The sequence below is a fragment of the Nannobrachium achirus genome (genome assembly GCF_963921795.1).
Source record: "Nannobrachium achirus genome assembly, chromosome: 2".
In the NCBI taxonomy this organism is placed as follows: Eukaryota; Metazoa; Chordata; class Actinopteri; order Myctophiformes; family Myctophidae; genus Nannobrachium; species Nannobrachium achirus.
Window position 1 is genome coordinate 50492696 of NC_137811.1, and position 24969 is coordinate 50517664.

A 24969-nucleotide genomic window follows, 5' to 3' on the forward strand; every position below is an offset into this window, starting at 1 on the left:
CTGAAACATGACGACTGTCATATCTGTGAACCATGGGCATGGCTAGTGTAGTGTAGCCTATAGATAATCTATTTCTGACACATTATGCTGCTGCTTCATCTGGTGATCCCGTTCAAACTGCAGTTCACTTTACGGCTGTGTGTGTGTGTGTGTGTGTGTGTGTGTGTGTGTGCGTGTGTGCGTGTGTGCGTCGCGAATATGTGCGCACGCGTGTTCTTTCGTCTGTGCTGCTGTGCACATCTGACTGGCAAGTGTCGACTGCACGATGTCATGTTCACATATCAAACATATAATTTTCCAAAAATCTGTCTGTCTGAAACAGCGTTTCTCCTCAGTGGCTGGAGCAATTGATCTGAAATCGCATCACCATTAGCATATGAACACACCTAACATAACTGTGAAGCCCGTTTGTCACTTTCACAAATCGTTTGCTGTATATTAGCAATTTTCCAAAAATCTGTCTGTCTGAAACAGCGTTTCTCCTCAGTGGCTGGAGCAATTGATCTGAAATCGCATCACCATTAGCATATGAACACACCTAACATAACTGTGAAGCCCGTTTGTCACTTTCACAAATCGTTTGCTGTATATTAGCATTTTTATGTATCTACTATCTATTCTGCATCTAGCATGAGGCTTATCTATTCTGCATCTAGCATGAGGCAACATGTTTAACCATCTGTGTGTGTGTGTGTGTGTGTGTGTGTGTGTGTGTGTGTGTGTGTGTGTGTGTGTGTGTGTGTGTGTGTGTGTGTGTGTGTGTGTGTGTGCGCGCGCGCGCATATGCGGGGGGGGCGGGGGGGGGGGGGTAACTGGCCCCCCCTGTTACAGATGTTGTCCAAAAATAATGCAGATCGGTACACAGTATCTCTGTAGCCATTAAACGAAACGGGTATTTCTTACATTGATGCTCCTACATATTATCATGTAAGCACCAGTTAAAGTTACTTTCCATCCCTCATATACTGTGTGCACAGTGCACATCCCATAACCCACACACTGCACATCATTTCAGAGCTCATATCTTTGAACGGGTAAGGGCTAGTTTAGTAGAACGGCTAGATTAGGAGTCAGCAACCCATAGCTTTTTGACATGAAGTGCCATGTTTTTTTTTCTTTTTTTTCTTCTTGATAGTCAGTGTGCCATATCAACATTGCGTTTCATGACCACATCAAAACGAAATATCTCCAACAGATTTTGTCTTTAAATTCAATGTTTTTTCCCCTTTTGAAATATTCACATCAGGACATGTAGGCCTATGTGATTTTTATGAATTGAGAACCAGTCAGAGTTTCAGAGTTTGAATAGAATTTGCAGACAGATGTGAGGGACTTCATTTAATTGACTATATTTTGTTGATACCAAACCAAAACGCCATATCTATCTATCTCTCTCTCACACACACACACACACACACACACACACACACACACACACACACACACACACACACACACACACACACACACACACACACACACACACACACACACACACACACACACACACACACACACACACACACACACACACACAAAAGTAGAAAGTATAAAGTTTATCGGATATGGTATGGCTTTTCAACAATAATTGTTGCACTTGAAGCGATCAACATCAACGGTTTGGCGTTGCCATTTAGGTAATAGGCCTACATTGAACGAAATCCAACTCAAGGAAATGAAAGCTTTCCACGCCAGCTGTTTCACAATAGTTGGCTTTACCAAATTACCCATGTCATGCGTCAATCTCAATATTGGTGAATGGTGTGGCCTAACCAGGAAATTGTGTAATAGGCCTAATATCCTATGTGTCATTTTATGTTAATTTCCACAGCAGACGCAACAAAGTTGGGTAATTTCCATTTAATAGCCTATAGGCCCTATAGGCCTAGGCTACTATGGTAGCCACTAGTGCTATATTAAAACTAACTTGACAGTCTTGACTGCACGAGTTCAACACAATATAGAAACACAAATAGGCCTACATTTATTTTGTTGTACACACACACACACACACACACACACACACACACACACACACACACACACACACACACACACACACACACACACACACACACACACACACACACACACACACACACACACACACACACACACACACACACACACACACACACACACACACACACACACACACACACACACACACACACACACACACAAATATGGCCTGGTTTGTTCTGACCAACCTTGACCTGACCTGCAAGCTTATCAGAAACATAGTCGTTACTTGGGGTCCAGGGGCCCCAATGGGAATTCCAGGGGGTCCCCACCTGGTATGATGTGGTACTAGAAACGTTTTCCCCTGAAAATGTGAATGTCTGAAAATACAGATGAATCAAATATAATCCAAAAAAAGTTGTATTGTACTAAATTATATGTTTTGTTTCAGGGTGATAGTGTTGTCAAATCTATGATGCCAAAGCTGCATCACTTGGAGGCCACCCATGGGCACTTCAAATTAAATAAAACTGTGGTATACTTCCAATCTCTCACTCTAAAATCTCTCAGCAAACATTGATTGCGACCTCAGGTCGCAGTTACTACCAAAACCTCCACCGGCAGTTTGTCAGTCTGTCAGTCAGTCTGTCCGTCACGTAACACTTTTCCCCAACTCATATCTCCGCCACCGCCAAAAAACACCCCAACGGGGCTGTTCACGGGGAATTCCCCGGGACCACCGACTCCTGGTGCTCCAGAATGGATGCAAAAGAGGTCGCACCCCCCATATAGCGCCACCATCAGGCCCATTTTTTCAAACACATTTTTGGACACTGCTCCTACAGATTTTGCCCTAAAATCACACAAATCGGTACACAGTATGTCTACACTCATGTCATCAACATGAATCTGGCCCATATAGCACCACCATCAGGACGATTTTTTTCAAACACATTTTTTGGACACTGCTCCTACACATTTTGCCCTAAAATCACGCTGCGACCTGACGGTCGATTATCTCCCGATTAGGGAGTCTTACTGGTCAGACATCCAAAATGGCGACTTCTTATAAAATTGTACAATGAAAGGCTTTCTGCAAAATAAAAAACCCTTACAAACGTAACAGAATGTTCTCAGTTCTCACCTAATCAGGTTAGAGGAGCCACTTGTTGCCAGAAGGTTCCAAGTTCAATTCCCTGGACCGACAGGAAAAATCTGGGTGCAAGTGAATGGCGACAACACACTCCTCCCCCCAATACCGCTGAAGTGTCCTTGAGCAAGGCACTGAACCCCCAACTGCTCCAGTGGAGCTGCTCAGTGGCCAACAGACAGTGTGTAGGCTACTGGTCAGTCTCCTCTCCAGGTTTTAATGTGGGTGTCTATCTGTGTAGCCTATATGTGCATGGGGCGTTGCTGAAAATGAGCACAGCTACTACCCTGGGTAAATAAAGAATAATACAAAATCTGCAATCATCTATAGGCTACTTTCAAACATTTTCTTTTTTTACATAATTCCTTTGAAATTTGAAAAGGTTCCTATTTTGGTGGCATTAAAATAAGAACATTCAAATGATTCCTGAAGTATCAGTTTGGTTTCATTACTGCAAATGCAGTCACTCATACGTTCTCAGAACTACCTCTTGAAAAAGAGCTCTAGGGTGCCATCGAGTGGAATAACATGGCACAACAGCATAGTAAAGTGTGGACACTGATAAATACTGATCTGACGCACACTGACACACACACACACACACACACACACACACACACACACACACACACACACACACACACACACACACACACACACACACACACACACACACACACACACACACACACACACACACACACACACACACACACACACACACACACACACACACACACACACACACACACACACACACACACACACACCCCACTTTAAGAACCACTGGCCTACACTACAGTGTGTCATCAGTAGCAGTAAAGGGTTTCTGGAATTGTCACCTATTTAAAAAGGATGTCTAACAGCTTGTGTGTGCTAACAAACATTGCATTGCACATTCGGTGGGATTGATATTTATAATTATGTGAATTGTGATATCTCAGTAAAATCAATGATCTCACATACCTTCTGAAAATGAGCTGAGGTGTAAAATTAAATTGTTGGTGCATGTGTCAAGTTGTGGTTTTCCACTGTGCTTGCACTGGCAGCACTGCAGCTTCCTGTGTTTTGATAGTAATCTGCACTTAATTTATGCCAGTTATGTAAAACATAACTTTAGAGCAAAATACAATTTACAAGCATAGAAGGACAATAGCTTTCTTGAAAAAATGGTAAATGGTGCATTTATATAGCGCTTTTATCCAAAGCGCTTTACAGAGATTGTGCATTACATTCACCCATTCACACACAGATTCATACACCGGTGGTGGAGGAAACCATGCAAGGCACCAATCAGCTCACCGGGAGCAATGTGGGGTTCAGAGTCTTGCCCATGCAGGGACCCTTCGACATTAACTCAGGGGGAGCCCGGATTCGAACTGGGAACCCTTCGGGAACCCTTCGTGCTCTAATAACGGTTTCTCTACCCCTGAGCTATGCCGCCCCACTCCTATACCTATACCTCCTGTAAAGATTGTATACTGAAATGCTGATATAAATGGGTAGTACTCGACACCAGAATATCTGTCAGAATATTTAGACCAGTGGACCAGATACATAAAAGTTAAGTTGTATTTATTAACAGGTGGCAATGGCATGGCAACATATGGACATGGAGATATGGCTTGGTACTGAAGGTGATGGATTTTAAGCTACAAAATACAAAGGAAACAAACAATCAGTAACTAATACATATAACCTAATAAAGAAAACAAACTGAATCATGAAATAAACTGTAACCGAAATACTCACTCAATTAATGCATCACAGGGAAACACAAGAAACAAACTCAGGAAACGAAAACTATAACTCAGGAAACCAAACTCAGGAAAACCAAACAAAATGAACACTCTGTGGAATGGCTGCCTTTTAAAGGGCAGGCTGAAATTACATGCAGGTGGTGTTAATTCTCTGTCTATCAGGTGAGTTGAGTGAGTCTGTTTGGGCTCCTCCCACCTGGGGCAGAGCAGGAGTAGAGGGGATTTTCTACAGCCGCCCCATCAAATATAGTCATATTTGATAATACATAAAATCCCCACATCCCACATCCCCAATGTCAGTTCAGGGCTATAGGGAAAGGCATCATCCATCTGCCCTCAGCCGCCCCATAAGGGGCACGAGACCCCGAGCAGGGCAGAAGGGTGGGGTGAGTCAGATAGTCGCAATCGATTGGGCAGGGGGTCCGGAGGGCGGCCTGGAAGATGGGGCCATGCTGAAGCCCACCGACGCCGGTGGGGCCACCTCGGGTCAAAGTCTGGAGGCCGGTGTCGGTGGGGCACCAGGCAGGGGGCTGGGGGCTGTGGCAGATGGAGTGCAGAGTGCACCTGGGCGTGCTTCTCTGATGGAGGTGGTGCTGGGTGTTCTTGGAGAGGTGCTGGGGAGGGGTTGGGAGCCAGAGGCGCCACTCGGAGGGCAGGGAGTGCCACCGGCAGAGCTGGTGCCTTAGAGGACCCTGGGGCAGGAGGCACCACTGGAGGGGATGCAGGGGGCGTCTGGGTTTGTGGTGCTGGTGCTAGCTGGAGGGGGGGCTCTGGGGGAGGCGGTGCCTGGAGGGGGGGCTCTGGGGGAGGCGGTGCCTGGAGGGGGGGCTCTGGGGGAGGCGGCGCCTGGAGGGGGGGCTCTGGAGGGGGAGCTGGTTGCGGCGACTGGGGAGGCTCTGATGCTGGTTGCGGCGACTGGGGAGGCTCTGATGCTGGTTGCGGCGACTGGGGAGGCTCTGATGCTGGTTGCGGCAACTGGGGAGGCCCGGGTGGTAGAGGCGACTGGGTGGGGCCGGGCGGTGGCTGGTACTGCTGGGAGGCCGGCTGGTGGAAGGCAAACTCCTGGGGGGCCGGCTGGTAGGGCTGCTGGGGGGCCGGCAGGTAGGAGGGCTGCTGGGGGGCCGGCAGGTAGGAGGGCTGCTGGGGGGCCGGCTGGTAGGAAAGCTGCTGGGGGGCCGGCTGGTAGGAGGGCTGCTGGGGGGCCGGTTGGTAGGAAAGCTGCTGGGGGGCCGGCTGGTAGGAGGGCTGCTGGGGGGCCGGTTGGTAGGAAAGCTGCTGGGGGGCCGGTTGGTAGGAAAGCTGCTGGGGGGCCGGCTGGTAGGAAGGCTGCTGGGGGGCCGGTTGGTAGGAAGGCTGCTGGGGGGCCGGTTGGTAGGAAGGCTGCTGGGGGGCCGGTTGGTAGGAAGGCTGCTGGGGGGCCGGTTGGTGGGAAGGCTGCTGGGGGGCCGGTTGGTAGGAAGGCTGCTGGGGGGCCGGTTGGTAGGAAGGCTGCTGGGGGGCCGGTTGGTGGGAAGGCTGCTGGGGGGCCGGTTGGTAGGAAGGCTGCTGGGGGGCCGGTTGGTAGGAAGGCTGCTGGGGGGCCGGTTGGTGGGAAGGCTGCTGGGGGGCCGGCAGGTAGGAGGGCTGCTGGGGGGCCGGCTGGTAGGAAAGCTGCTGGGGGGCCGGTTGGTAGGAGGGCTGCTGGGGGGCCGGCTGGTAGGAGGGCTGCTGGGGGGCCAGCTGGTAGGAAGGCTGCTGGGGGGCCGGCAGGTAGGGCTGGTGGTAGGTAGACTGCTGGTAGGTAGGCTGCTGGTAGCTGTAGAGCTGCTGGTAGGTGGGCTGCTGGTAAGTGGGCTGCTGGTAGCTGTAGGGCTGCTGGTAGGTAGGCTGCTGGTAGCTGTACGGCTGGGTGGTGCACTGCTGGACTGGAGGTTGAACTGGGTGCTGGGTGATAGGCTGGGTTGGGAAGTGCTGCTGGGAGGTTTGTGGCTGAGAGCAGCCATTAGCCGTGGTAGCGTAACTCGGTGCTGACTGTCCATATGTCTGGCTGTTGAACTGTTGCCATGCCATTTGCTGTATGTATTCCATATGGGTGATTTACTGCTGGTCTATGCCTGATAGTCAAATACTTCCGGCTCGAAGGACCATGTAAAGATTGTATACTGAAATGCTGATATAAATGGGTAGTACTCGACACCAGAATATCTGTCAGAATATTTAGACCAGTGGACCAGATACATAAAAGTTAAGTTGTATTTATTAACAGGTGGCAATGGCATGGCAACATATGGACATGGAGATATGGCTTGGTACTGAAGGTGATGATTTTAAGCTACAAAATACAAAGGAAACAAACAATCAGTAACTAATACATATAACCTAATAAAGAAAACAAACTGAATCATGAAATAAACTGTAACCGAAATACTCACTCAATTAATGCATCACAGGGAAACACAAGAAACAAACTACCCAGGGGGCAAACCAGCCTTTTTTTAGGAAACCTGCATTTGCCCCGACATACAAAGTTGTCCACCAGAAATATTATCTATGACCCAGTAGGATCACAACCTATATGGACAACCCGGTCAATTTGTACAACAAAGTCCAATATGGCCGCCTTTTTAGTTTTAATGGGGGGTGAATATGGCAAAATTATAAACTGAGGGATATTTCCACGAAACTTCACAGGTTGATCAATGGTATACATATGAACATTTTTTGTATTGCAAGTTTCCATGAAATCCAATATGGCCGCCACAATATGGCCACCATAATGTAAGGACCCAGAAAATAGGTTTTGCCTCTAACTTCTGAACCAGATGAGCTAGAAACGCAAACTTGGTGTCTATTTCATGGTGTCTGACCATGGGAGACTCAATGGAATAGCTAATTTTATTATTGGGTGTGTCTGGACCTTTATCGTGCATATTTGCAAGATGGTGGACTCCCAAAATAGAGCTTTAACATAATTTCTACCATGATTGTGGACTGCTTTTGCAAATACAAGCAATATGAATCCATTTGCTAAGATTTATGGCACAGAAGGGACTTATACCTGTATTATGCTTGAGTTTGCATGTTGTCAAAATGGCTGTAAACGAGATATTATATTTCCTGTCCGAATCTACTGTATGTAGTTGTAGCAATGACTTCAGATAAAATCAGAGACCAAAACAATGCATCTTAGAAATTATTTTTTAATTAAAAAGAAAGAAAAAAAAAGAGAGATTATCTCAATGAAATGAATGCAACTGCCTTTTGGGGTCTTTCACACATACATGCACATGCTTTCCAACAACTTCAGCTTCAGGGAAATTATAATGAACACATGATTAAAACAGGCTGCATTATAATGCAAATAATTGCTAGTCACTATCACTGTCATGTGTACCTATCCTGCTGCATCTTGTCTCCAGTCCTTGGCAACGACACCCCAAGTAGCATGCAATTCCCTTCTTCGCACATGAACAGTTTTTCTGGCAGCCTTTGATACAGCTACATGATATTGCCTTGTCCATTGATATAGGCCAGGCTGGCTCTGTATATGGACAGGGGACTGCCTTCCCATCACTGAGAGTCCATCCATATTCAATGAAGCAAGGGATGTCTGGCTTCGCGATGTGTGCAGTTTTATCTATTATGGCTGCTAGAGCAGCTCTTTTCAGGTGCAGGCCAAAGGCATTTTCTGTAGGTGGCAGCAGCTTCAACAGGGTTGATCGGTTATTTAGGAACTTGTACACTCTCAGCTTTGCCAGGTCAAAGTCCTCCGAATGGTCAGCTTTTGATCCATACAGCTATTGTGAGGTCTCTAGCCTGATTCTTGACATCCTCTGAGAGGGAATATGAGGAATTTTCACCAAACTCCTGAAGTGCAGGGAGATCTAGACCCATGCTCGTCTTGAACCATGCCTTCTTTCCAGTGAAAAAGGGATAGCTGGTGGTATCTCAGCCACTCAGGCTGTGAATAAAGGGCAGGGCACGACACTGTGCGAGTCCAAGGGCTGAGACCATGTGATGGATAGGAAGATATGCATCCTGCTCTGTTCTCACCCACAGCTCTGGAAGGTCTAGGAGGTGGGTGGCAGCATGATATAGGCACATGATGATGATGTCTGTGTCATTAGCATGGATGACAACTCTGTCAACTTTGTGAGCCTGGACACTGTAGATGTTGTGTAGAATTACCCTTGTGTCGGCCTCCTGTTGTGTTGACTCTAGTCTAGTGCAGGGACATCAACAACACACCCCTCCTTGATCACCACACTCCTTGTCTCTTCTTTAAATCCTCCACTCAGGTAAAGATGGGTTGTACCAAGAGCAGACTTAAGTGTCTCATTTTGACACCATTCTTCACAGAGGAATCTTAGAAGGTTTGCTTTGTTTTCAGAGACAGCAAAACACTCTTGAGGATCAGGAGCTGTATATTGTGCAGAGACTTCATATTCTTTATGTGGGTACAACCCACATAACCCCTAACCCTAACCCTAACCCTACAACCCATCTTTACCTGAGTCGAGGATTTAAAGAAGAGACAAGGAGTGTTGGTGAACAAGGAGGGGTGTGTTGTTGATGTCCCTGCACTAGAGTCAACACAACAGGAGGCCGACACAAGGGTAATTCTACACACCATCTACAGTGTCCAGGCTCACAAAGTTGACAGAGTTGTCATCCATGCTAATGACACAGACATCATCATCATGTGCCTATATCATGCTGCCACCTACCTCCTAGACCTTCCAGAGCTGTGGGTGAGCACAGAGCAGGATGCATATCTTCCTATCCATCACGTGGTCTCAGCCCTTGGACTCGCACAGTGTCGTGCCCTGCCCTTTATTCACAGCCTGAGAGATACCACCAGCTATCCCTTTTTCACTGGAAAGAAAGCATGGTTCAAGACCAGCATGGGTCTAGATCTCCCTGCACTTCAGGAGTTTGGTGAAAATTCCTCTTATTCCCTCTCAGAGGATGTCAAGAATCAGGCTAGAGACCTCACAATAGCTGTATATGCATCAAAAGCTGACTCACAATAGCCAGAGATGCCCACGAGTCTCGTGATCACGAGTCGAGTCGAGTGCCGAGTCTTTAAGTGGCGAGTCGAAGTCGAGTGTCGAGTCTTTGGGGCCCTTGGGGGACGAGTCGAGTCGAGTCTCAAGTCTTTAAGTGGCGAGTCCGAGTCGAGTTACGAGTCTTTATATACATATATATCTTTTTTTATTATTTTTTATAATGATCTAGCCTCCAGCTGAAAAAGTTAGATGGCGCATCAGGATCACCCGGTACTCACAGATACAGCTACAGCAGCAGCCATGGCAGGCTAATTAGGAAAGACACATGAATGTATTTACTCACAGTCACGCTACGGAGGCAGTTAAAAGTTCCACGATTAATAATAATGGATCCATTTCCCCCAGGAAACATCTCTGAAGTAGACCTCCTGCCTCTCCTTCCTAGGTGAAAGTTCCTTGGAAGCAACGCAGTTATGTCCAATAGTAGCAGGGTCCCCGGCCGTCCCAATCATCATCCGACGACTTTCTTTGTGAATAAAATAATCCCAAAACCTGCCACACTTGCTTCAGTTGCTTGACTTTTTTAAATCCAGTACGAAAGGACCCCAATGTCAATGTAAACAAGCCATTGTGCTTTCTTGTGTTTAAATCCTTTTTGTAGACCTTTGTAGCTATCTGTACTGACATTTTCCTAAGAGCGTTTGAGCTATACAAGTATTCAAATGTTGTTTTTAATACGAATTGCGATGCAATCACAATTTCTCTATTTGAAGCCGCCGCCAGCTGAGCTGGACCGACAGGCAGCAACATAACACTTTACGGCAGTTACTGCCGTAAAACGTATCGCTACTGGTTACCATAGTGACGTGCACTCTTAGTGGGAATTGGACTGGGAATACATTTTACATCACTGTTGTAAACGTTTGTTGCCGGCGTATATTAATTAAATTATGTACTGGCAAGTGCATGCATGATTGTATTCACGATCACTCCTTTACTGTATTAATATAAACAGACAGTATGTCAGGATTGATACATTACTTAGTCATTGACACAGCATCATTTGCAATAGCAGTTTTAGTTAAGATATAATTTAATCCACCGTGTCATGGCGCGTCTAGATATAGATCTTCTCTTTTGAAAAGACGCACTATATAAGCACGAGCGCAACAGATACAAAAACAATTTAATAATCCTCTACTCTAGCAGTGTAACAGTAGGGCTTACAGGGCATGGTGGCGTAACCTCACGTTAATGCTTTAAACAATAAGTACGAGGGGTTAATGAGCTCAGCTATTAGACTATAGCTGCTGCAGCTGGTGGAACAAGACGAGAGGAGGATGCGCTCGGAGAGAAACCCGACATTAGATAAGCAGGTTCTCACAGATAATCCTATCATTTTATCAAATTATTAAACAAAGGCCAAGTTAGCTGAAGTAAAATAGCTGATGATGAGCTAAACATGTGTGTTTTATTTCGCCGTTTTAATATTTAAATCTTAGGATGAAAGGTCCATGCAGACGGCTGTGTCTGCCACGCTTTGCGAGACAGACTGCGTTTTTCCCAACGGGCCGCTCTGCGCGGTCCAAGTGAACACAGCGAAGCGCTCCTGGGCCCCCACCGTTGCGCTTAAGTACGTTGGGAAAAACAACCCAGTCGCCCCTGTGTCCTTGCGCAGCGCTCAGCCGTACAGCGGCGCTCAGCCGCGCACCAGAGAAGAAAGAAAGAAGAAAGGAGAAGGAAAGGACAATATTTGTCGGGCTTGTCATGCATTATAGTGCTTAAAATATTTTAAGACTCGTGAAATTCACGAGTCTTATGATCACGAGTCGAGTGGAGTCTCGAGTCTTTGAGGGGCGAGTCCGAGTCGAGTCTGGAGTCGCCAAAAGTGCTATTCGAGTCAACTCGAGTGACGAGTCTTTAACTCGAGTCCCCATCTCTGACAATAGCTGTATATGCATCAAAAGCTGACCATTCGGAGGACTTTGACCTGGCAAAGCTAAGAGTGTACAAGTTCCTAAATAACCGATCAACCCTGTTGAAGCTGCTGCCACCTACAGCCTGGCCTATATCAATGGACAAGGCAATATCATGTAGCTGTATCAAAGGCTGCCAGAAAAAACTTTTCATGTGCGAAGAAGGGAATTGCATGCTACTTGGGGTGTCGTTGCCAAGGACTGGAGACAAGATGCAGCAGGATAGGTACACATGACAGTGATAGTGACTAGCAATTATTTGCATTATAATGCAGCCTGTTTTAATCATGTGTTCATTATAATTTCCCTGAAGCTGAAGTTGTTGGAAAGCATGTGCATGTCTATGTGTGAAAGACCCAAAAAGGCAGTTGCATTCATTTCATTGAGATAATCTCTCTTTTTTTTCTTTCTTTTTAATTAAAAAATAATTTCTAAGATACATTGTTTTGGTCTCTGATTTTATCTGAAGTCATTGCTACAACTACATACAGTAGAATCGGACAGGAAATATAATATCTCGTTTACAGCCATTTTGACAACATGCAAACTCAAGCATAATACAGGTATAAGTCCCTTCTGTGCCATAAATCTTAGCAAATGGATTCATATTGCTTGTATTTGCAAAAGCAGTCCACAATCATGGTAGAAATTATGTTAAAGCTCTATTTTGGGAGTCCACCATCTTGCAAATATGCACAATAAAGGTCCAGACACACCCAATAATAAAATTAGCTATTCCATTGAGTCTCCCATGGTCAGACACCATGAAATAGACACCAAGTTTGCGTTTCTAGCTCATCTGGTTCAGAAGTTGGAGGCAAAACCTATTTTCTGGGTCCTTACATTATGGCGGCCATATTGTGGCGGCCATATTGGATTTCATGGAAACTTGCAATACAAAAAATGTTCATATGTATACCATTGATCAACCTGTGAAGTTTCGTGGAAATATCCCTCAGTTTAAAATTTTGCCATATTCACCCCCCATTAAAACTAAAAAGGCGGCCATATTGGACTTTGTTGTACAAATTGACCGGGTTGTCCATATAGGTTGTGATCCTACTGGGTCATAGATAATATTTCTGGTGGACAACTTTGTATGTCGGGGCAAATGCAGCACACCTTCCTTTGCCCCCTGGGTAAACTCAGGAAACGAAAACTATAACTCAGGAAACCAAACTCAGGAAAACCAAACAAAATGAACACTCTGTGGAATGGCTGCCTTTTAAAGGGCAGGCTGAAATTACATGCAGGTGGTGTTAATTCTCTGTCTATCAGGTGAGTTGAGTGAGTCTGTTTGGGCTCCTCCCACCTGGGGCAGAGCAGGAGTAGAGGGGATTTTCTACACCTCCTATACCTTATTTGTGTGTGAATACGTGTTTGTGTGTGTGTGTGTGTGTGTGTGTGTGTGTGTGTGTGTGTGTGTGTGTCTGTGTGTGTGTGTGTGTGTGTGTGTGTGTGTGTGTGTAGTACAGTATATATACTAGTAAGACGCCTCAAGGCGACAAGCGACATCGCCCTAAAGGGCGAGGTCACACCACAGTGATGTGGACATCAGGGATGTGGACATCAGGGGATCTCCATAATATGGACATAAAAAGGATCTGTTCCCCTGGCATCACAGGGATCTCCATATCTCCATATATGGGCATAAAGGGATGTGTTCCCCCTGGGATCTCTCTAACAGGGCATCATTAATATTGATGACATCAGGGAACTCCATATATGGGCATAAAAGGGATTCTGTTAGTGTGACATAACAGTGAAGCCAGAGCGTGATGTCAGAGCGGCAAACCCATTCTGTTAGAGTGGTTCCCCTGACATCACAGTGACATCAGAGCATGATGTCAGAGCGGCAAACCCATAGGCCGTAAAAATATGTACACGTCCAGACAGACGGACACGGACAAGCCGTGACGTTTCTCACTGCGACCTTCGGTTGCAATGACTGGTTTGCAGTAATTGCCGAGGAAAACAAGCAATGTAATTGAAGACATCCAGGATAACAAATAAATCCAAAGCAACAAGAGTTCTTTCTGATTTGTTATTCTCCCTCAACTTATTATTTCCCCTTTACTCTTCAGTGAACACGGTACAGTGCACCTGCAGGACGAGAATTAGCATATACTAGCCCTTACCCGTTCAAAGATATGAGCTCCAAAATGATGTGCAGTGTGTGGGTTATGGGATGTGCACTGTGCACACAGTATATGAGGGATGGAAAGTAACTTTAACTGGTGCTTGCATGATGTAGGAGCATCAATGTAAGAAACCCGTTTCGTTTAATGGCTACAGAGATACTGTCTCTCCCCCCCCCAGCCCGCCCGCCCACCCGCCTGCACACACACCCGCCTGCCTGCACACACACACACACACACACACACACACACACACACACACACACACACACACACACACACACACACACACACACACAGAGCTGGTTAAACATTTTGCCTCAAGCTAGATGCAGAATAGATGTGCCTCATGCTAGATGCAGAATAGATAGTAGATACACCATAAAAATGCTAATATACAGCATACGATTTGTGAAAGTGACAAACGGGCTTCACAGTTATGTCAGGTGTGTTCATATGCTTATGGTGATGCGATTTCAGATCAATTGCTCCAGCCACTGAGGAGAAACGCTGTGACAGACACTCACTCAGACACTCACTCAGACATTCGCGAAATTATAGTATAGATTGTTATGGATACACCCAGAATGTCAAGGAGGAACACTATTACAGTTGCTCCATGTCTTGAATTTAAATGGAAACAAATGTTTGAGTCAACTGAACTAACAAACAAACAAACAAGTGCACTTATTCATAAATACACTCTCACATGATATGATGGTTGTGATTCAGGCATATGCTACTAGACTAGTCTTATACTGAGTATAATGTTGCATTTAATCTTCAAGTGCTCTTGTCACTAGAGCAGTTGAAGATCAAATGCAACATTATACTCAGTCTGTCACTGTTCTAAGGAAATATAGGTGGGATGTTGAATGCATGCCATTGCAATGAAGGAGCACTGGTTTATTTCTAAAGGTTACACTATATCAATGAGTGAATGAAATAAGGTTTCTTATATCTCTGCATGAGAGAAGGTCATTGAGTCTAGCCTACCCTGTAATGGGAAATATCACCCAATAGTTCCTTCACAACTTTGTTCAACCCTTGAACTAAGTACTCATTGAATGAATATATATGAAGAGGCCTCTTCACAAAGTTGTATAGGCATAATAGAAATGTATGCCTCTCGACAGCTGTCAAAGATTATCCTGGAAAGTTAGATTTTTCATTATTTCATTATTGAGTGACAGTTCACACATTTATTGCCTATATTACTTGATTCAACAGATAAATATTTACCCAACATATAATTATTATATAAACTGATAGATTACTCCAACCTTGTGTTCATAACAGTTGACAATCAGACACAATGCTGTCAGTCTAATTTGACTAGTGTTCTGTTCAGCCATAGCTGATTCTTCCCAAGAGAACACGTCTGGAATAGAGGCAAAACTTCTGAACTCATTTAAAGGGGAAGACCACCCATTTTCAATATTGAACTATGACATTAGTATACCTTAGAGGAGTTGTGTGGAAATAAAAAAAAAGTTCCCCCTCTTCTGTGTTGCCTAGAACTGGAGGATTGATTTTGAGGTTTGTATTGTAAAGTACAATGTGCGATGTCATCAAGTTGTAATTTGCAATACAAACCTCAAAATCAATCCTCCAGTTCTAGGCAACACAGAAGGGGGAGAACTTTTTTTTAATTTCCACACAACTCCTCTAAGGTGTATTAATGACATAGTTCAATATTGAAAATGGGTGGTCTTCCATTGCACTGCTATGTGAGTGCGATGCCAGGAGGACATTCTTCTCTGGTGAGTTCCCCTCGCTGCAGTAGACTCTTGAATTATCAAGCAGTTCCTCCTGAGCACCCCCACATAGTCTATAACACTATCCCTCTCATCTCCTCTGGTCCAAACTGACTGTCTCATTTCTAAGGCACAGACTCCAAGAACAACTTCAGTAGTCAACCTTATGAGCCAAGGAAGATGTTCCCTGGCTGGCAGTGAAATTAAGTTTTTAATCTGTACTGTACCAGTTCTATTCACTATTCAACAAAGAGAAGCAGACTTTGCACTTAAATAGAATAGAATAGAATAGAATAGAAATATAGTACAACACAGAACCGAACAGAATAGAATAGAACAGAACAGAAAATACTTTATTCAATGTTGATAATTATGTTATTATAAGTTATTGTTATTATTTTACTACTCCCGGCTGTCACTTTCACTCTCGTGACACGTTTCCGCCTTGTCAATATGTTCTGGTCGAATTCATTTATTTAATTGGCCCGTGCATCTCCGGCCGTCCTGTGTTGTTCATATCCGATACGCTCTCCCTGCTGTCAGTCACTCTAAATCCTCCGCGCCTATTGGTGCGTCGGCTCGTGACCTGTCATCCGCCACTGTCAGAATGGCGGGGTACAATTGGTAGGATTTCGCTGTCTGTTAGCGGTCCTCTGCCGCGGGATTGGTTCACTTCCAGAGCTGCGGCCCGCCTCGCTGTACCTGTCTGCCTGTGACAGGCTGACGGCCTCTTCCTGCTAACCACTGCTCCCGCCCCATCATCACCATCATCATCCACTTCCAACTAAGGAAGGAGGAACTAAGCTAGCCGCATGTGTCACCAGTATGCTCTGCAAAACCCGGCTGCTATGTGACTCCTTGGGATAACTTTGTGGAATTTCTGGTCGCTGGAAAAGTGAAGTTGGAAGTCGGGAATAAATCCATCGCCTGGGCACAGGGAGGGGCGCGCAGGGAAGGGAAGGGGGCGAAAGGAGCTTCAGAAGTGGAGCGTGGCAGCGAGAAGGGGGGGCTTTCTTTCCCGTGTGTGTGTGTGTGCACCAGATAGCTTGTTAGCCACAGCGGGACTGACGTAGAATATGGCGGAACATCACCCAGTTGTTTCCGACAACAAACACAAATCCTCCGCGGCGAGCATCGGGGCACCGTACTCTGGGAACGGGCGCACCAGCAGCACGGCGGTGGCCGGGGAGATGAGCAGCGGCAGCGGAGGAGGAGGAGGAGGAGGAGGTCTGTCGGTGGGTCTGACGCAGCCTGCCGGCTGGCAGTCTCTGCTGTCCTTCACCATCCTGTTCTTGGCCTGGCTGGCCGGCTTCAGCTCCAGGCTCTTCGCTGTCATCCGCTTCGAGAGCATCATTCACGAGTTTGACCCTTGGTGAGTTGTAATACAACTACACACACACACACACACACACACACACACACACACACACACACACACACACACACACACACACACACACACACACACACACACACACACAATGGCCTACTTTGTCGTCGGTTTCGTACTACAAGGCTGAATGGATCAGGCCATACAAATCGTGACAAGAACAACAAATAGTCCTTATGCCTTGGTGGTAAGATTGTGTTTTCTTCAGTTTAACTCTAGCTCTGGTCCATATATGGACCAGCGTTAGAATTATTCTCCTTAACGCTATCGCTATGTCAGCAATGATCTCTTGCGCTCGCACAGAAAAGGCTGCCACCCTGTCTGTAGTAAAACAATAAAACAATACAGTTTCGCTACTCACCAAAACAAAGACGGCTTTAGGGAGTTGGAAACATACTTTCCTTAGTGGGAATATTCTGAGCCCCCACCTAACGTCTAAAATACACTTTTTAGCCAGAAAAGAGAATATTTCACCGGAAGGCAAAATCTGGTCAATGGAATTTTCTATTGACAAGATCTGTAGAGGGCGGTGTGGAGTAGCTAAAACTTCCAATAGAGTCTCAAAACTTCCGGGGAAATGTTTTATTTTCTCTCCAAAATGTGTATTTTAGACGTGAGGTGGGGGCTCATCTGTGACATATGGTGTTAAGGAGAACTTCTTCTAATGCTATGGACCAGAACTAGTTTAACTCCAGGGCTGTCAGATCAGCTGGTCTGTCGTATTAAGTCGTTTCTTTTTATTTAATATTTAGTTGTTCGTGTAACAGGATACAGTAAGTAAACAGGCAGCTTGCCTTGTGTTGTCATTGGGAACTGAAGCAAGGTGGTAGTGGTAGGAGGGGGGTGGTCTTCGCAGTTCGCACAATGAATGAGGACAATGGTGACATAAAGGTGCTTGGATGACACTGAAGCGCTGTGTCGATAGTTATTATAGTGTTTATTTTTTAACTGGAAGTGATGGACGATGATACAGTCATTACAGTGTGTGTAGGTATCCTCTAAAAAAAGCCTGATTTATACTTGGTTGAGTTCCGTTGTTGTGCTCAGTAGCAGATCTACAAGCTTGCAACCTCCCAGATGTGTTGTGAGGTTTATATCTGCTATTTACGGCATCACAGCAGCACGGCAGCACAACCAGCGTACAATTGAGTATAAAATAGGCTTAACTCTGTTTGGTTCTCAAAAATGTTTGGCTTCATACACGTAATGTAGGCTACCCCCTTTACCAGTTGGGCGGTGGGGAGGATTTCTGGTGAAAAGCGTAGTATTACAGGGACCAGTTACGAATTTTAGCCACCTGCTTTTAGATCGGTTTTGAAGGAGAGTAAGGATTGGTTGGTAGTGGACTAGTGGTACGGCATTCCACATTTTGGCGGCATAGCAGTAGAATTAATTTAAACTCGTTTGAGCCGAATCTGGGTTGAAGGAGATTGGTGGAGCTCCCTCTGGGGTCGTCCTTGTGAGTGTCTTTAACGTTTTTGAAATGGTTTGACAGGTACATGGGTGGCTTTGTGGCGTTGTCTACGAATTCTTGTAGACCAGGCCCATTGCAAGTTGCTGTACTCTGTCCTCTACTCTAATGAGCAGGGATTAAATGAGTAGGTGTGAAGCCGCGCGTGGAACAACATTTTGTACAGCACCAGTCCAACACGGCTCCAGTGCTGCAGAGGTTTGTCTTGGCGGTGTTGTTATTTTACAATCACGCTTTTGGGTCACTTCCTGTCATTTCCCTCAGCTAGACCTATACTATGGCACAGGTGTGTAAGGCGCTCCTTACATTATTGGCTGCCTGGACGGATCCGATCGACGAACCAGTTTTGAATAAAGTTGGACGAGTCAAACGTTTTTCAAATTAGATTAGTGACAGTCCGTCAGGTAAGGCAAATCATCAGAAACCTCGCCTTGTAGTACTCGCCGGGCTGATCGCGTGCCCCCATTGAAAATGAATGGCATATGTCTGTTGATGTAGTCGGTGTGAGCCTGACACTTCTTCTAACTAATTACAAATAAGAACTGGGAGTAAAAGATTTGCAATTAGTACCTCCTAAGCAGATTTATTTTAAACTGTGGAACATAACATTTGATAAAGTTCAAAATAAAATGGCATAAAGCAAATAAGTATTGATTTCTGTTCTGTTCAATAACAGAACTACTCTGTCAAGTTTTTGTTTTATTTGGCATAACACACTACAGATCAGCAGATTCACAATTTGATTTTGAAGTTAAAATGGGTTTTGTATAGGAAAGGGGCGTGGTCTGATAAAATGAATATCAAATGTCTAATTACTGAATCAAGCAACTGAAAAACTGTCCACTAAACCCTGATTAGACGATAAAAATGACAACGTTTTTTGAAAGTGAAATATCCCTTTAATAGTGGAAATAGACGATCTACAAATGCTTTTTAAAACGGTTTACTGAAAAAAGCTATATTGCTATAATATCACTGGTGGTCAAACCTTCTTTTCATGTCAAGGACAAGGACCCCCAAAATTATATATATATAAAAAAAAGGTAAACAAGGACACAGTCAGTCACAGTCTGTCAATGGAGGGTTTTGTTGATTTTTTTTGTCATTGTTTGAATACTGGTCAATGAAATGTGGTTTATGAAGCTAACTTAAGACATAATGAACCCCCTGAAAGTAATCTCGCACTGTGCCTAACCAGAGATGATGCTGTTCTTGCATTGATCATCATTTTGCTTTCTTTTCCTTCCAAAGTGTTTTCCAACTTGGCTTCCGCCAGGAAGTGTCAAAGCCGGTTATATTTTACACCAAATGACTGTTGCCCTAGCCCAAGTCTGTGTTGCATCATTGTTTATACAATAGAAACATCCAGTAAAATTATTATTCTTGGACCAGCACCATGCATCAAACAACTGGCACAAAGCCAGTATTTTTGTCTGCCTTTCAACAAATTGAGAAGGTGAAACTCTTCGAAGTGGAGACCCTAGAGGGTTCAGGGAGCTAGAATTTGAATCTAAGCTGTATTTTTATTTTTTTGAGCGGTGGTCACACCGTCTCCATAGCGTGGCCGTGTGTGTAGGTATGTTTGTATGTGGGTGGGTGGGTGGGTGGGTCTGTATGTAGCCTGAAGCCTGTGGTGTAGTACCTTTTTTGACCACACATGTTAAGGGAGGGGCGCTGTTTTCAGGCCAGGCCAGGCACACACACACACGCACACGCACACACACACACACACACACACACACACACACACACACACACACACACACAGGGGGGAAGGGGGGAGGGGTTGGTGGGTAAGAGGGTGCTGTTGAGACTAGGTGGGTAAACCACCGCTCAGTTCACACGGGTGTGATTTTTTGTATTATCTCTGGCCATTGTCACACGCACGCACACGTACGTACGCACACACTTTACACACACAATAAAACGTCCAGAACTACTGAGAGTGGAATATTGTAGGTGTCACAACAAAGTAAATTCAAGGTGGCGAATCAACCTTCCAAAAACAGACTTTCTTACACTCTGCACTCCAACATTACTCAATGTTATTGTAGTCGTCTTTAAAGAGCAGAGCGAGGAAACCATCCTTTGTTGTACCACATGTGCCCAGCTTGTTCTCTCCCTTTATCCGTGTCTCTGTCTCCCTTTCAACAAGTCTTTCCACCTTTCTGTATCTCTCTCTATTCACCTCATTCTTTCTGCGATGTGCCATTTATGTGGCTAGTTAATATTCCAAGAGTCAGCACTGGCATTAGGGTGCCTGTTGGTGATGGTCAGTTATATTGTTAGCCTCTGAACTATGTTTGGTTCATTAGTTACTGGCTGCTAAGCTGGGTGTGTGGACAACATAGGGTAATTATTGAGCAAATCTTCATTATTACATGAACAACTAGAGAACATACAAGAATGGCTAAATTGGTCTGAGGTTTATTGTTATCTCTAGTCTATACCTAGACTTCAATAAAGACAGTAAAGTAATTCTGGACCAAATTATATCAGACTATGTCATGTATTTTTACTTGCGCAAGCGGAGCGCGCAAGTACTACGATCGGCTGGGTGTGTATGTACAGTATATCGGTGTCCTCGGTGTACTCTCTTGTTTAAAGGACTAGGTCACCTCTGGGACAACCAGATCTTATTTTATTGTTGTGTGGGACACGATCAGCACAATCCTGAATATTTTTTTGTGTTCAATCTGAGTTTTTAGATATGTTAGTATTTCAGCATGCTACAACTTGTCATATGATGCATTTTGCATCATATGACCAGTTGTAGCATGCTGAAATCAGCTGAAATACTAAAATATCTAAAAACACAGATTGAACACAAAAAATAATTCAGGATTGTGTTGATCGTGTCCCACACAACAATAAAATAAGATCTGGTTGTCCCAGAGGTGACCTGGTCCTTTAAGATCGTAGCCCAATCAGGGACCAGCATCTCTGGCAGTGTCAACGTCATCATTAACAGCCAATGAGGGACCAGTATTCATGGTGATGCCAGTGGTGATGTCATTGGCATTGCCAGTGGTAAGCGCACTTGGTGCGCTCTGCTTGCACACAAGTAGGCCATACATGGCGCAAGTTGGCACCTCGACAGAGGGCATTTCTAGTTTAATTTGTTAACATTTTATTTGTTAACATTTTATTTATTTATGGGCCTTTTTCTGATTGAGAGTGTAGAGGAATAACTTGCAGCGCAATGGTCTGGCCAGCTAAGAATTGAATTGGAGACTCGCTATAAGGCACAAAATCCCGCGTGGTTATCACTCAAAAGCAATAAAAGATATTCGTAGATTGGGTCTCCCATAAATAAAATTGTACCAATTGGGCTTCCTTGAAATGAAAAAGGTTGAGAATCACTGCGTTACAGCAAGGTCTGACAAGGACAGGTGTGATGTATTAGTAATATCCTGTTTCAAGCTTCAAATGCAGTATCTGGTGTACTTTGTGAGGGTGAATGACCGAGCTCAATGATGGCACAAACCTAAAATGCACGATCATTTAAAAACAATTTGAGAGTGACAGCAAACAGGGAGAGAGAGAGACACAGTAAAGTAAAGTGTGTGTGTGTGTCCAGGCGGGCGGGCGGGCGGGCGGGCGGGGGGGGGGTGGTTCTGGCCCTGTTACAGATGTTGTCCAAAATCATGCAGATCGGTACACAGTATCTCTGTAGCCGTTAAATGGAACGGGTATTTCTTACATTGATGCTCCTACATATTAGCATGCAAGCACCAGTTAAAGTTACTTTCCATCCCTCATATACTGTGTGCACAGTGCACATCCCATAATCCACACACTGCACATCATTTCGGAGCTCATATCTTTGAACGGGTAAGGGCTAGTTTATATGAATTTAGCAAAATTACTGCGTATTGTGTATAGAGCTTTGTAACTTTACTTTAGAATGACCTTTTGATAATTATACAACTTTTGCATGCTCTACTTATTTGGAGAAATAGCCTGTTGCTCAGTGAAGGTAAATGCTTCAGTATTACTAGAGCTTTTGTGACTATGGTCTGCTTTGATATTGTTTTGCTATTTAGTGAAATTTGATGCATACTTTAGTAGTAGGAAAGTTGTAAATATATTGTACAAAATATAACTGGTGTCAAACAGCATTAACACTAGACACTGACACTGCTGGGTTACACATCATTCCTTTTTGTTTCTGCTTTGTGTATGGCAAATAATTGTTTTCATATTTGACAACATACAGTAAAGATAATGTCAATATATCTGGAAAAGCCAATAGCGGGCGGCCAACCTATATGCCTCTACTCAACACGTATGCATGAATAATGAGCTCCATGGGGCACAGAATACAGAAAAGCTAAATGGAGAATATCTTTTCATTATATAGATAATAAGAACAGTCTAGTACAAGATCGTTGTTATCCCTTTATGCATGAATTGAAGATAATGGGAAATAGGCTAGTGTTTCATGAGGATATCACTGATAAAGTGTGTGTCTTGTTTGCGCCAAGGCTTCACTGCAGAAGTGGTAATCGGTTGTGCCACAAGACGCACTTGGAGAATGAGAGTGTTATGCTCTGTAATGAATAGGTGTCCAACTTGCACTGTTGTACAATTGCCTTAAAGGATTATGTTTACCTTTGTTTGTTATATCTGGCAGACAGGAAAAAGCCAAGGTGGCTTCAAAGTTAAAGCAGAAGGGATGCAGACACAGGAGCAGAAATAAAATCTGTCTGTTTGAATTGGAATAGAAAAACGGAGCCCATATTTGGCTCCATTTATACAGGTACCAGCTGCCAGCGCAGATCAGATTTTCTTTCACATCGCCATCTCACATTTTCAATATTTTCTGTGGTGTTGGGATCTAGAGAGAGTAAAAATAAGTGCCTGTGTCGTTTATTTTCAGGGTTGGACAATAAAAAGAACTCATATCCCTGTTCAGCAGCAAATGAAGACAACAATCCATCCCAGCCTGTGTTGGTTTATACCCAAATATTGTGTGATTTGCCTTATGATTCATCAGAGTAAACATAGTCTCCATGTTCAGTTGTTTGATGTCTTCAGTCAGTGGCTAAGGGTCATCACAGTTTGTACTGCGGGTCAGCTCCGTTGACATACTGTACCGCCTGAAACCTGATCCTTGAGTGTCAATGACTGTGCCAGACTTCGCTGTTTGTACATGGCAGAGCTTCTTCCCTGACATGTAGTAACAAGCAGAGAGAGACAGTAAATGGGCAGGCAGATTCTGGAAAGGAAGGCAGGCTGGCTGACATGAGAGCCTGATCAACAGAACCACTGGGTGGTAGAGAGAGACCGTGTCGTGTGCCAGAGCACTTCCTCAACAGTTTAGAACAGGATTTGAGTGTTGTTATTGAGGTCTTTTCATAGCTTGACCTAACTTGGTAAGTAGACCAATGTCACATAACATTTAATAGCTAATTCTCTCTGCAAATAGTCTAAGCTCCTTGTGTACTACCAAGAAATGCCAGTGAAGAGTGTGGGTATACTAGAGATTGTCATAGTTGACAATCGAATTAATCATTAATCATTTTTAGCTAATCTTTTAGTTACACTAGCAGTGTTCTTATGAAGCATTTATTGTGCTTATAGATTAAGTATTTATAAAGCTATGTAGTTTGTCAATGCGGCCGGGTGCGATGCCATGCCATCTGGATATCCCCTGTACAGTATAATGGTGCTTTGTCACTGAACACCACATTGTGGTTTTCGGCAGCCTCTCTCGCAAACTGCACACCTAGTGACTTGCTATCGATAAATAGCAAGTCAGATTGGGTACCTAGTGACTTGCTATCGATAAATAGCAAGTCAGATTGGGTACGGAGGGTCACCCTTTTATGTGCAGTTTCAATATCTTTTGAAAATATTTTCTTTGAAGAAAATATTTAATATTTCACTTTCCATTATGACAATATTTTCAAGGGCATAAACAAACCTTTCGTCTCTTTGCCTTTCATTATTTCCAAATAGTTTTTGGTTCTTTTAATCTCTGTATGAGGTTACGCTTACAACACTTAAAAGTGTTGTCCCTCTCCACTATCATGGAATATTTGTCTTTATATCGAGCTGTTGTCATAAATAACAAAACTTTTCAACAAGGCTTAACGACCTCAACGTAAGTAAAGTGCAAATAACATGTCAAATTGATACAGAAGGCATCTATTAATCCGACAGTGTCGCTTGCCAACAATAGATGATCTATGACTATAAGCTTACAACATGAGCGATGCTTGTAAATCTACTATTGCCATTTTGGCGAGTGACACTGTTCACACTGAAATCTGATCTCGGCAGTAAGAATCTGTGTAAAGTAGTAACGTGAAATGTAATTGCAAAACCGAAAATCTGCAATCCACAAGCGTAAGCGTCTACCGTGGATGGTG

At 44.3% G+C, this 24969-nt stretch overlaps 1 protein-coding gene across 1 annotated transcript in view; it reads left to right on the forward strand.

Annotated features, from left to right (window-relative positions):
- Nucleotides 1-16533: 16533 nt before the first annotated feature.
- LOC308306614 (dolichyl-diphosphooligosaccharide--protein glycosyltransferase subunit STT3B-like) overlaps nt 16534-24969 on the forward strand; it is a 73191-nt gene continuing 64755 nt past the window's right edge. Inside the window, exon 1 of the mRNA XM_080751653.1 lies at nt 16534-17103. Coding sequence (XP_080607779.1) covers nt 16808-17103 — 296 coding nt within the window. The 5' untranslated portion in view covers nt 16534-16807. The remainder of the gene's footprint in view (nt 17104-24969) is intronic.